Source organism: Phodopus roborovskii, unplaced genomic scaffold, assembly GCF_943737965.1.
Source record: "Phodopus roborovskii unplaced genomic scaffold, PHOROB, whole genome shotgun sequence".
Lineage (NCBI taxonomy): Eukaryota > Metazoa > Chordata > Mammalia > Rodentia > Cricetidae > Phodopus > Phodopus roborovskii.
The window spans coordinates 32,625-46,025 of NW_026125481.1; the positions used below are offsets into that span (position 1 = coordinate 32,625).

Below are 13,401 nucleotides of genomic sequence, written 5' to 3' on the forward strand. Positions count from 1 at the left end.
CAAATTATCTTTAACTGTCAGTGATATAACTTTACACATAACAAAGGCTCCACAAAGACTCACAGAGATGACAAACACTTCCACCAAGTTGGAAACTCACAAGAATTGGGACTCATCCTTTTTTCTTTTTTTTTTTTTAAATTTATTATTTTACATGTCAATCCCAGTTCCCTCTCCCTCCTTCTCTCCCTCCCTTCCTTTTACCCTCTCCAATGCTGAAAATGAAGTCATGGAAATAATCACATTCCAATAAACACACACACACACACACACACACACACACAGAGAGAGAGAGAGAGAGAGAGAGAGAGAGAGAGAGAGAGAGAGAGAGAGAGAACAACCACACAAAAACCTGGAGATAAACCTATCCAAGGAAACAAGCAAAAAAAACCCTACAGTGCAAACTTTTGGACTCTGAAGGAAAAAATGAGGGAAAAACTAGAGGATGGGAAACTTGCCATGCTCATGAATTGTAAAAATTAATCTGCTCTAAACAGTTATGCTACTAAAAGAAATCTGGAGGCACAAAAGGCGAATGATAGCTGGAGCAATCCTGTTCAGGAAAGTATTTGGTGCCATCATAACCGAATATGAATGATATTACACCACAGCCATAGTAAGACAACAACATAGTGCCGGCACAGGGACAAACAGATCGAATAGGCATTGGTGAGACTTCCTGAAGAGGACTCTGGCAGCACAGCAGACACTCAACAATGGATCCTCAGAAACCAAAAAGCTTCTGCATCGCAAAGGAATATGCCAGTTGAGTGAAGAGGCAATCCACAATATGAAAACAAATTTTTACTACCTATGCTTTTGACAAAGGACTGGTGTCTAGACTAACCAACGAATTAAAAAAATATAAACATCAAGAAAACAAAGAAATCAATTTTAAAATGGGCTAGATAATGGAAAAAAGTAGTTCTCAAATGTTAATTATACCCATAGATAAGAGAAATTCCCTTTTACAGTGGGCAGTGGTAACTGCAGAAATTCACAGCTGGTCAGAGTGGTGAGAACAAGAGACTGCTGGATACTCAACATGAGTAGGGCATCACACACACACGCCACACACACACACACACACACAGCATGAAAGGGGGAGGAAAGAATGTAAGGGTGTGGAATTATGTGGGTCACTGGCTTCAGAGGGCATCTCACAGCAGTTGTGTTTCCAAGAACAAAAACTATGCAAGATTAGGCCTATTGATATCAAGATGGTGGGAGGGGCCCATTAAGCCATTATAGGCAGATAAGATCTTGAGGTTCCACCTTTCTCTGAGTATCTAGGAGTAGTTGATGGGGGAGGGAGAGACTTTTCTTAGGTGGAGTATGAGTCTGTAAATTATCTCTCACCCAGCACCCTGTAAGAAAGCCTAGTAAAATACAGTGGTTACAGGGAAAAAATCATAAATGTAGGAAGACCAGCTCATAAGAAGACTAGGATCAGTGAGGACGAGGAGAAAACAAGAGAGGGGAATGAGGTGACTATGATAAAAGTACATCATATACAGGCATGGAAATATCAGAATGAGGTCTACTATAGTCCATAATTAACACTTGCAATACAGAAAGATATAATGATATAAATGTACATTAAGACCAATAAAATATTTACTTAGAAATACCTAGTTAATTGCACATTTACAATCAATAATTTAACCATTTAAAACTCTTTGTTAATTAGATTATTACTGATTATCAAGATTGATAAAAAAAACTTACTAATTTTGATTCTTAATTTAATAGCTTTTACTAAAGATATGTGTGGTGTATAATATGTGTGTGTGTGTGTGTTATGTGCCTTTACATCACTATAATGGAAGGCCTGGCGTGGGTCATTTGTGAAGAAAACAGTTTTCTTTTTGGCATGCTTGTTTGGATCATCAGGTCAAAGATTGGGCAGCCCCATGATCTGGGTCTTTGGAAAGGTGTCACTCTGGGACAGAAGCCAAGAAACCACAGAGGAGAAATGCACTGGACATCTTCAAAACCACCGAAGCTAAGGTCCTTTCACGAAGGTTCTTAAAGTCCACAAAACTTTCTCCCCAGGGATAAAACTTCTACTTATGGAATTGTAGTGAAAATGTAGCCAAGCCATACCGACTTTTAAAAAATGATTTGAAAGACTTGAATAAATCCATGTGTCTGACAATGGAAAGTACTGTGGAAAGTTTCCAATCAATTGAAAATTTTCCATGAGATGGAAAGCATGGTGTAGCACACAGGAAGTCTGGCTCATCGAACCTGGGGATTGCCGAATCACATGTATAGCCAGCGCTTCTGCCTCCTCACATTGGCAACCTTAGGCAGCTGATGCTAATGTGACCGTCAGTGTCTCTAAGAAAGATTCCAGAGAAGCACTGCATTCTCGTGTCTAGCTGAAATTGCTTCCTCTGGCACTCAAATCTGTTCCTCTAAAATTTCCAGATAAATAAAAATAGAATTAAAGTGTCCAGTGAGTCTGCAGGGATCATGTGTCACCATAAGAAACTGAACTGACTTGCAAAATAGTATGAGGCTGATCTCTGAAGCAGTGTGGCAGCCAGAGTGCACAGTGAGTGTCCAAGGGCAGCTAAGAGGGACAAAGAGATGAAAAGAAACTGTCAGCGCTAACATGTATGCTATGTGTGGGGAGAACCTCGAGTCTCAGCCGTCTGTGAACACATGTGTACTTGATATAGACAACAACAAAGCAAAAAACAGGACTTAGAATGTGGTCCCACAGTGCCAAAGTTAGATTCTGAAAAAAGTAAGGCAATTATCCACCAAAGTAAAAGGAGATTTTTTTTTTTTTCAGACTCCTCAACCATGTCGTATTTCATCATTTCCTCTTTTGTGGTCTGGAGTAAGAAGTGTCATGTTGTCCAATAAACTCCCTGTCCTTGTGCAAGAAAGGAAACTCTGGCTTCGTTGTTCGGCGGCAGAGCACTTTAGCACGCTGTGATGACAGCTGCACCTGACAGGGTTAAGCCTTAAAAAGTGGGTGAAGAAGTCATATTTCGAGCCTCACCTCCCAAGGGCTCCTATTAAGTTGGAAAGAGAGAGAGAGAGGGAGGAAAGGGGAACGAAGAATGCATTCAGCGAAACCATCTGCCTCTTACCACACAGGTACAGTTCGCAAGTCCTTCCTCTGCTTGCACAGCTCTCCTATCAGAACAGTAGGGAGTCTGTTAAGGGCTAGGACAATGGAAAGGTGTGAAGTGAGGTGGAAAGGAAAAGGCAGAGAAGAAAGGTCAGGATTAGCAGAATGCTCGCCAAGGAGCCCGGGAAAGGCTGCCAGTTGGCTGTTTCTACCGTCTGTGATGCTCTCTGAATGTCTTTGAGCAAGTCCTTCACTTCTGCTGGATTCACTCTACTGCCTGTAAAATGTATATTGGAGGAAAGGAAGTGCCCACTGCATGACCGTTATGTCTAATTTATAAAGAGCGTGCAAATGAGACACCAGGAGAGAGACTAGAAAAGCAAAGGGGGGAAATGAAGTAAAAGGAGAAGAAAAGAAGGGAAGGGTATACCGAGGAGGGCCTTAAAGGATAGCAATATTTCTCATGGGGGAGTTAGAAATGAAAAGCTCATACACATAAGTCCTAGTCTTACAATCAGCAATGGAGGACAGAGGGTTCTTAAGGTGTGGTTTCCAGGCTAGCAGTCCCGGAGAGCACACTGCTTGCACAAAACTCTCCGGAATTGTTAACTCCAGGGTGGAGGGGGTGAGGCCCAGCAATCTCCATACCACACAGATGCATGGACAAGCCTGGAGATCACTAGATACCGGCAATTATGAACAGGAAGTGGTAAGGATAGAACTGACTCAAATCTCTTTTGTATATTGCTTTGGGAAGATTCGCCGTGTGTTATATCTTTCTTCCTACAGAGAGAGAATGCTTCAAAACTTCCGCAGTGCTCTCATGGACCATGGCTGGGGCCTCCATCCTATTTCTCAGTGTCTGCTTCATCACCAGATGTGTTGGTGGGTTCTGAAAGTCAAGTTCATTCTCGCCACGGCTAACGCTAGCAGCAGATTCTGGCTTGTTGCATCACTTTTCCTTTCTTACAAATTTTCCCACATGCAATAGCTTATTGTTCTTGACAGATGTTGTTTTAAACAGTTTCGTGTATGTATATAATGTATTCTGATTACTCATTCTCTCACACCTGCTCATGGCCCTCCCTTCACTATCAATACCCACCTAGTCCGTTCCCCAGTTTCCTGACTTTTGGTTCGGTTTTGTGACCCATTTGTGATCACTAGATGGAGTGTCCATTGGGGAATGTTGGGGTCATCAATGGGTATAGAATTGAAAGCAACAATTCCCCCGCTCCCTGAATCTATCAATAGGAAGAAGCCCAACAGAGGACAGGGTTTTCTGAGAGTGAATGGTCACACCCAGTGCGATCACCAGCAGCGTTGTTGGTTTATGGTTGTAATAGCTGTGCCCGGTCTAGATGACATTTCATAGCTCTTCTGGCTCTCACATTCTTTTCCTCTTCCCTGGGCCATAAAGTGGATGACAAATGCCTTGCTTAGAGCTGAGCACACTCATCCACCACTTATTCTCAGTACCTTGTATGGCCATGCATTTCTGTGTTTTCCACCATTCACCGGGAGAGGCTCCTCTAATGAAGACCGAATAGTGTTTATCTATCTATGGGTATAAACACAGATATAGAGATGGCAACTTGATACTAGATTAATTTAGCTGAATAGCAGTATTCATAGACTCAGTTAGGGCCTATGAGGTCCCCTGCAATGGGTTTTAACCAGATTTATAGTGCCGTTTTAGTTCATTTTCCTTTCCATTCATCCCTAAGCTCTAGGTTGTTTCCTAAGCCAGAAGAAACGCAACTAGTCTGAAACCATGTCTGAATTTCAGTCATCTCTACACATTTTTGTGATGCCTATTTTCCATCCCATTGGTGCTCTTGAATTCTTCCTTTCAGACCCCTGTCATTAGGCCAACCTTGTCTATGAAATGTAAACCTGCAGCTTAGATGACTGGTTAGGACCAAAGGCACAGGAATTTGCTTGGTGGATGGAAGGTTTACATGGCTAGACTTGGTACAGGAGGGACTGCAAACATGTTTTTGACCTGAAATGGTTTATTCTCTTTTAAGTCAGGAAAGACATGAAATGTGAATTACTCTTATTTTGGGGAAGTGGATCCCAGCGTGGAGGGGAGAATAGGCAATGAAGAAACTTCCAGATAACTGTTGGCAGCTTTGTTAAGAGCAGAAAACCGGGAACAAGGATTCCATTATGAACAAGGATATGAAGCATTGACCGTGACCCTTTCCTTTACAGTAACGTATCGCAGTTGTCAAATTAATGAGCAGAAAAAGTTACTGTCACGTGAAAATGTCAAGGAGCTCTCCTGCTACAGTGTCACATCAGGTACACGCGTCTGCAAAATTGGACATTAAAGTACATATGACAACCTTTTTTGTTAGCTTCCTGATTGTCTTTGGTATAAGGAAACTACAGTGGGATTTGTTTTTCCAAGTGAAATGATAAATCCTGTCTATGCAGAGACAGGGGAAAGGCTGTAGAGAACAGAGGGACAAAACTCTGGAAATGCAGGTGTCCTTGAGCCAGAGATCTCAGGGACATTTCAGCAAACGCTGAGGATAAATTTCAGGTATACATCTAAATGGGAACTCTGCAAAGGAAAGAATCTATTGCCCAGAATGGAAGTTTTTCTTCATTTACCTGCTTCCAAAATGAGGTGGAGAAAAAAAACATGCACAGAGAATTTTAATATACCCAAAGAAAAATTCTCAAATATTCTCATATATCAGCGTAGTTCAAAACATGGCTGCTAGACTCTGGCAAAGTAAGCTATTTCTCTGAGCCACAATTTTCTTGTCATTAAATTAAGAAACTTCAACGACTGAAATTCAGTGGTTTAAAAACATTTATCGGAGAACTGGTAAGAGTCCAGTGCTTAGCTACAGAGGGGGGTTTGCCCCAGAGTCACCCAGAGAAGACTCAAGACTGACCTTGCTAGCCTGAGCACAGAACTAGGGTTCTGCTGTGACTCCACGACCCAGGTAGACTGCACACATTGCTTTGTTTACTGGTCCTGATACCTAAAGAATAACGATTGTGCTCCAAAGACGAAGTTGCTGCTTGTGCATGTTGACCCTGGAATTCCCTAACAGTCTTAGAGAACAAGCTGAGGGCTACAAAGGAGAGGAAAGATTACAAGCTCCAGGCTCCCCCGGTGTTGTTTGTACTCCATCATATCACAAGCCAAATTCCCTGCCATTCCCTGAAGCCTCTCTCCTCCTAGGTTCAGTCAAGAGCTGCTGTCCTTTGAACTGGCAACATTTTCAGTCTAGTTGTTACTTTTTCTCCAAGACCACCCTGACCTGGCCATCAAGTTTAAAGAACTGCTCAGAAATGGGGGCGCACCTGGTAGTTATCAACACACCGGAAGAGCAGGTAATTGGCAAACTGGCTCCTCTGTGTCGGTGGGATATTTTACTGATCTTTTCTCCCTGACTGGTGCACAAGGTTTGAGCCACAAGCTGTTTCCCAAAGGAGTGGGTTGACATGAGTCCAGCTGCCACTGTTGACTGTGTGATGGCTCAACATTAGCAGTCCCTTTAAAAGGCTGATTTACACAGAGAGATCCAGTATTAACCAGAGTAGGGGGAGTAGGAGCCAACTTTAGGATAGTATTTTGTTGGTGAGTACTTTATATGAGTGAGGGCAAACAACTACTACCCAACTTTGAATGAATTACACAGAATCTCCTTTTGGAGGTTAGGGAGTTTTTATCTGTTGAGTTATCTGTAGTTTTTCACAATAAAAAACTAGTAGATGGCCTTCAGGAGTCTTATAGTTTGAGGAATGCTTATCTAGTGTCTAGCCTCGGTTCTGTCTCACCCCTCCTAACTACTTTTAGCATCTCTTCAGAACCAAAATAATTGATCATGTGTCTTATTATTGTTGTTGTTATTGTCATTATCATGTTTCTTCCTTAGGAATTCCTTTTCAAACAAAACCCAAGAAGAAAGAGTTTTATATTGGACTGACTGACCAAGTGGTTGAGGGTCAATGGCAATGGGTGGATAACACACCTCTCACAGAGTCCCTGAGGTAGGTATATCTTGTGGGAAAATCGTCACATCAGGTAATCCTAAAGTGAGGTCTGTGGGAATCGGGCTACAGTTGGGACGAGCCGGCTTGCCCCTGGTTCATATCTGAGAGGTGGAGTGTGGACTGAGAAAGGACTAGGTAAAGATGTTAAGAGAAAGACAGAGACACAGGACAGGCCATTCAGTGAATACAGAATGTCCCGAGTTTATACTTCATCATTGTTAAATACTTTAACCAAAAAGGGGAACATGATATCATGTTTACAGAACAGACTTTCTTCCTTAATTCGCCAAGGATTCGGTAACCACACCTTAGATTCAAATTCTCATTATCTGGCCTTGAGGGTCAAGAGTAACCACACCTCATGCAAAATCTGTTGTTATTAGATAAGACACCCAAGGCCAAGACCAAGCATCCTACTATAGCCATGCCTTAGACTTTTAGGTCTTATAACTCTCTAAGGACAGTTTTGAACTTTTTGACCTTGAGCCAAGACGAAGCAGACTCATTTTTATGGCCCCAGACAGAGCCCATGTTCTTGGAATTCTCATCTCAGACTGGCTTTTGCAACAATGATGTAAATTCAGGTCCATCACTGGTGATACTGGATGCAGGAAGAAGGAAATTGGAGGTATGGGTTCCTAACCCTCCTCTTCCCTGGGAATGCCAAAAGAATGACAGAGAAATAATAAATGAAAATGATGAGGAAAATAGAACTGGAGATCATTGACTACGGTGTAGAGTCTGAAAACAGTAAAGTTGTATCTTATACCCTAAAATAGAAATAAGTGAGATATATTAACTTATACTGACAGAATATTCTGATGATCCTACAGCCTTCCCCCTTAATAATGGCCTATGTCATTACAACATCGCATTTACAGCTGGTTTTCATTATTTCTCTATTGAAATCACGCATTTCTGAGACGTGCCAACGGTACTAATCTTTAGCCAGCGTCTGAGGGAACTAAATGTCAAAGGCACTGGGTGACTCCCTCAGCTGACAAGCAGCACTTGTGAATCCAGGGCTTGGCTGCCTGAATCCTGAGAAGATGTGCTTCACTACACAGTGAAGGATGCCCTAGGAGAACAAAGAGTGAGAGCGGCATGAGGTAGGCAGGCAGGCAGGCAGAGGCATTGCACCTGCCAAGTCACCAGCCTGGGTTGCCAGTCCTTATCATGGCGTCTCTTTCTGGGTCCAAATCTATGGAGTTGCCTGACAGTATAGAAATCCAGGAAGATCCCACCAGCTGATGACATACACAAGTGGGTTTTTCTTCACTGATAAAATGAAAATTATAATTTCACCTCACAAAGTGAGTGAAATAACAAATATGTAAATCGTTTAATGTGTTGTCTCCTTTCACTGAGATTTAAAATCTCCCATTTCCCTTTCACAGCTTCTGGGATGCTGGGGAGCCCAACAATATAGTTTACGTGGAGGACTGTGCCACCATAAGGGACTCTGGAAATCCCAGGAAGAATTGGAATGACATACCCTGTTTTTACAGTATGCCTTGGATTTGTGAAATGCCGGAAATAAGTCCTTTGGACTAAATGCAAGTGAACGCAGGAGACATGGTTTAAATGCATGAGGAGCAACAAGAGGGTAACAAAACCCAAAACCCAGCATGAGAAAACATCCGTTATGGACCATAAGGACCACAAACACATGTGTTACTCTGATATGAGTAAAACCGAGTTGTTCCCATTGCTAAAATCTCTGGTCCCGACTGACATTCTCGCCATAGCCCTCAAGCCTGTTTTCAGAATGTGCAGAGTAATCCACTAATAAATGCAGCAAGAGGAAAGGGACTTTCCCGCTGGCATCTGTCTGGCTTATGAGAACTGATGGGAGGAGCATAAGTACAAGCGACTGCACCATCTGGTGAAGAAGAGGTCTACAGACCCAGACTTGGGATGGTCCAGATAATCCTCTTCTTTCCACATCCTAGGATCGAGGTCATCTCCTCACACTGTTAATGCACAGATCACATCCATACTCTCCAACAGCAAGGGAGAAGCATCTCTGGCTCTTAAACTTACTGCTGCTGAGGAGAATGGCATGGCTGTCAGCGCATCTCCAGAGACAGAGGCCAAATCAGCTCCAAACAGATGGTGGTCTAGTCCACTCTTCCCCATCAACTGGCTCTCCCCTGCATTTGTATCTACTGCTCAAGTAGAGTCAGAGTTCCAAGTGAGATTGTCCTTTAAAAATTCAGTTTCACACTTTCCCTTCTCAAGACTTTCTGTTTATTGCGTGATAATCTGTCGATACAGACCTTGTTTCTTCCAGATAGAGTCATAAAGACACCTTCAGCAGCTTTTACACATTGGAATAATATGTATCCTTGAGTAGGGAAGCTAGACTAAACAAATCATTTCGCTGTATCAGCATTCTTTACCAGTTAGACATTGTAACAATCTGATTTTGAAATTGATACTCTTTTTTTTAACCTTTTTTTTATTTAAATTAGAAACAAGCTTTTTTTTTTTACATGTCAATCCCAGTTCCCTCTCCCTCCCCTCCTCCCCCTTACTCCCTATCCCATCTTCTTTCTGCTCCCCAGGGAGGTTGAGGCCTTCCATGGGGAGTCTTCAAAGTCTGTCATATCATTTGAGGCAGGACTTAGGCTCTCCCCCAGGTATCAAGGCTGAGAGATTATCCCTCTATGTGGAATGGGCTCCCAAAGTCCATTCATATACTATGGATAAACACTGATCCACTACCAGAAGCCCCATAGACTGCCCAGGGCTCCTAACTAACACCCACGTTCAGGAGGTCTGGGTCGGTCCTATGCTGGTTTCCAGCTACCAGTCTGGAGTCCATGAGCTCCCCCTTGTACAGACAGCTGTTTCTGTGGGTTTCTCCAGCCTGGTCTTGACCCCTTTGAAACGCAGTCATCTGACCTTCTGATTCGTTTTTGTTTTTTTTAATTATTTTTGTTTGAAAGTTTCATGTATGTGTAGAATTCTCTTTTATCAAGCCCATCCTTATTCCCTCCACTACAGCCTGGCCCTTCTACCTCACCTCTCTCCCAGTTTCACGTGCTGTTCTCCTTTTTAAACCTGCCGTGTCTACCCAGTGCTGCTGTGTGAATGGCCAAGGCCGTGCACCCCTTCCCAAAACCACTAGTCCTAGAGAAAAGCCCTCAATAAAATATCACAGAACCCTAGGAAGCAAATTTAAAGGGAAATAATAAACCTCATTAAATAATTTAATGAATTTAAAGAAGAAATGATCGACAGCTCAATAATATAAGAGGGGGAAAGGAATAAATGCCTGAGTTATGTTCAAGGTAACACAATGTGCAGTTGAACGAAATGATAAACACAATTCCAGACTTGAAATCTGAACTCATAAAAGAGATACGATTATTGAAGAGAACTCAAGCTTAAATGAAGACAGAGTTGGAAAACCCAACAATTCTGAGTAAAGCCTTATAAATAGGATGGATAAAGTTGAAGGTAGAATATCAGGACTTAAAGGTAAATCATAGGACCTAAACCACTCAAACGAAAATAGGGGAAAAAACTTTAAACATACAAAAGAAATATATAGGAATTATGAGACACCCTGAAATGAGCAAATATTCAAAGTAAAGGCACAGATGAAGGAGAATAATCCCAGTTTAATGGCACAGACCAGATCTTCAACAAGATCATAGAGGAAAACTTTCCTAAATCGAGAAATACATAACCCTACAGATCCAAGAAGCAAACAGAACACTGATTAGATAGGGCCAGAAAAGAACCTCTACATGGCTTATTATAACTAAGCACCAAATATACAGAGCAAAGAGAGGGTACTGAAAGCGACAAAGAAAAAAACCAATCACATATATAGGAAAAACCACCAGAATGACAGCCAATCTCTCAATGGAAAATTTAAGAGCCTAGAGCAATGCACCTCAGGTACTATGATGGTCTGCTATACTCATAAGTCGATGCCTAGTCCAGTCATCATCAGAGAGGCTTCCACTGGCAGCTGATGGGAGCTGATACAGAGACCCACAGCTAGACATTGGGAGGACAGAGCTCCCAGGCTGGAGGTCTCCATCAGGTCCCTCCCGTCAGAGGACACCAGGAGAGCACACCAGGGAATCAGCTGATCAGGGCTCATGGGGGCTCACAGAGCCTGCATCGGTCTGTACTAGTTCCTCTGTGTGTTTGCTATGGTTGTTGGCTTGTTTTGTGGGGCCTCCTGGCAGTGATAATGGGGGGTGTGTCCAATTCTCTTGCCTGCTTTTGGGACCCTTTGCCACTACTGGATTGCTCGCCCAGCAGTGATTGGAGGGTTTGTACTTGGCCTTATTGTGTGTGTGTGTGTGGTTTTGTTTGTTTGTTTGTTTTGTTTGTGCTGTGTTGGGTTGATGCCTCTGGAAGGCCTGCTCTTTTCTGGGGGAACATAGGGTGGGGAATGGATTGGGAGGGAGGGGAGGAGAAGGAAGGTAACTAGGAAGGGTAAAGGGGAAGATGCGGTGGTCCAGATATACTGTATGAGGTAAGAATAAATAAAAATTAAAAAAGAAAAAAAGAACCATGGGCAGCAACCTAAGCTACTGTATCCAGTATAAACAGCAGAAATAATTTATATCCACCAAATTAACTCTACAGAAAATTCTGGAAATGATTCTTTAGACTTAAGAGAGGAGCTGGCATAGCTAAGACACAATAGAAAGAAAACAAATGCAGGTAAATGGATGGGACTAGAGCTAGGTCACCAAGACCCAGAGACACAAATGCAACATGTTTTCTCTCTTATTTGTAGATCTTAGCTCTGAATCTGCAGCTATGAGAGTATAACCTGGACTCACCATGGGACCAGGAGAGGAAAAGGTGCTGAGGAAGGAGTTGGGGGGGGGGGATACAAGTGCTACAAAGTGAGACATGGGGAAGTGTGTGTGTGTGTGTGTGTGTGTGTGTGAATTAACTGGAAAGGTGAGAGGGAGGCCAAGGAAGAAGGGAGGAGGGATAGTTGTACTAAGAGCATTTGAAAAAGCCATAGGGAAAATACTTTGTTTGCTTAAAAATATATAATATAGAATGCATACATATATGCATACATTATGTATACATGTATATATATGTACCTGTGTATATGTATACACTCATACATACATACATACACACATACACACACACACACACACATATATATATATATGTATATATATATATATAGTGCTACTTTGTATAGACTGTCTAACAAAAGCCCCAAGGACAGCCATGGAAAACTTCCCTTTGAGTTATTTGTCAAGACAGTTGAAGAGAAATAATATATGGATATCGCCATTGCCTTTGGTTTCCTCCCAGAAATTGAAGGTTAAGCCCCTATTCCTGAAGCCACCACACACTTGGAGGAATCCACTTAGAACTGACCTGGAAGCCTTGTTCTGAGTGCTGGCTCTCAGGTATTCAAAGATGATATTCAAGCTGCTGAGGCAGCAAATCAATTAATAGTTCTGCCATGTGATGACCACAAAATACAAAGACTACCTGCATGGCACAAAGGTAGAGTACTGCACTTTCGTTGCATGGCTGAAGCCATGAGAAGGAAGGAAGTCACACTTGACACTGTAAATTTAGTGAACTACCTATGTCTAGTTAGGTCATGGAACCTAGAGGAGAACCTACTACAGCCACTGTTCTAAACTGGTCTTGCTACTTGCGTTCTAAACGCCTATCTTAATACCCATAGATAAGACAGTTCTCTCTCACTCCCTCATCAAGGAAGCTGAGGGAGACCACTGCAGAGATCAACAGCTGGTGAAAATGTAGAGAGAAACTGACTGCGGGGTTAACAGACCCCAGAAGAGGGGGTGGAAAGGCTGCAAGAGCATCCGCTGTAGGATGCTGTCATCTCTATGTGCTGGGGATGCTATACCCATGGAATATCAAAAGTACCACCACCTACACAAGTCCTACATGTGACAGTTCACACCAAGTTATTTTTTTTTTTGTTGCCATGACAATACACCATAGCCAAGGAGTTTATAAAAGAAAATATTTAGTTAGGGGCTCATGGTTCCAGAAGGTTAGATTCATAACTATCATGGTATGGAACCCGGCAGCGTGCAGTCAAATATAGAGCAATAACTGGGATCTTACATCTGACCCACAAGGAAGAGGCAGATAGAGGGAGAGAGCTAACAGGGAAGGGCATGGGCTTTTGAGACCTCAAAGTCATCTTCTAGTCACACACCTTCTCCAACAAGGCCATACCTCCTAATCCTTCTCAAACAGTTCCACCAACTGCAGGCCAAATATTCAAATACATGAGCCTAAAGGGGCAA

General features: G+C 42.5%; 1 protein-coding gene across 1 annotated transcript; it reads left to right on the forward strand.

Annotated features, from left to right (window-relative positions):
• The first annotated feature begins 2,954 nt into the window (after positions 1-2,954).
• On the forward strand, positions 2,955-9,351 carry LOC127215582 (C-type lectin domain family 4 member E-like). The gene is given in 7 exon segments (XM_051175985.1): positions 2,955-3,114; positions 3,878-3,973; positions 5,306-5,395; positions 6,294-6,445; positions 6,991-7,000; positions 7,003-7,105; positions 8,506-9,351. Coding segments are annotated over 7 exon segments (645 nt in total). The 5' UTR covers positions 2,955-3,077; the 3' UTR covers positions 8,663-9,351.
• The last annotated feature ends 4,050 nt before the right edge of the window (positions 9,352-13,401 follow it).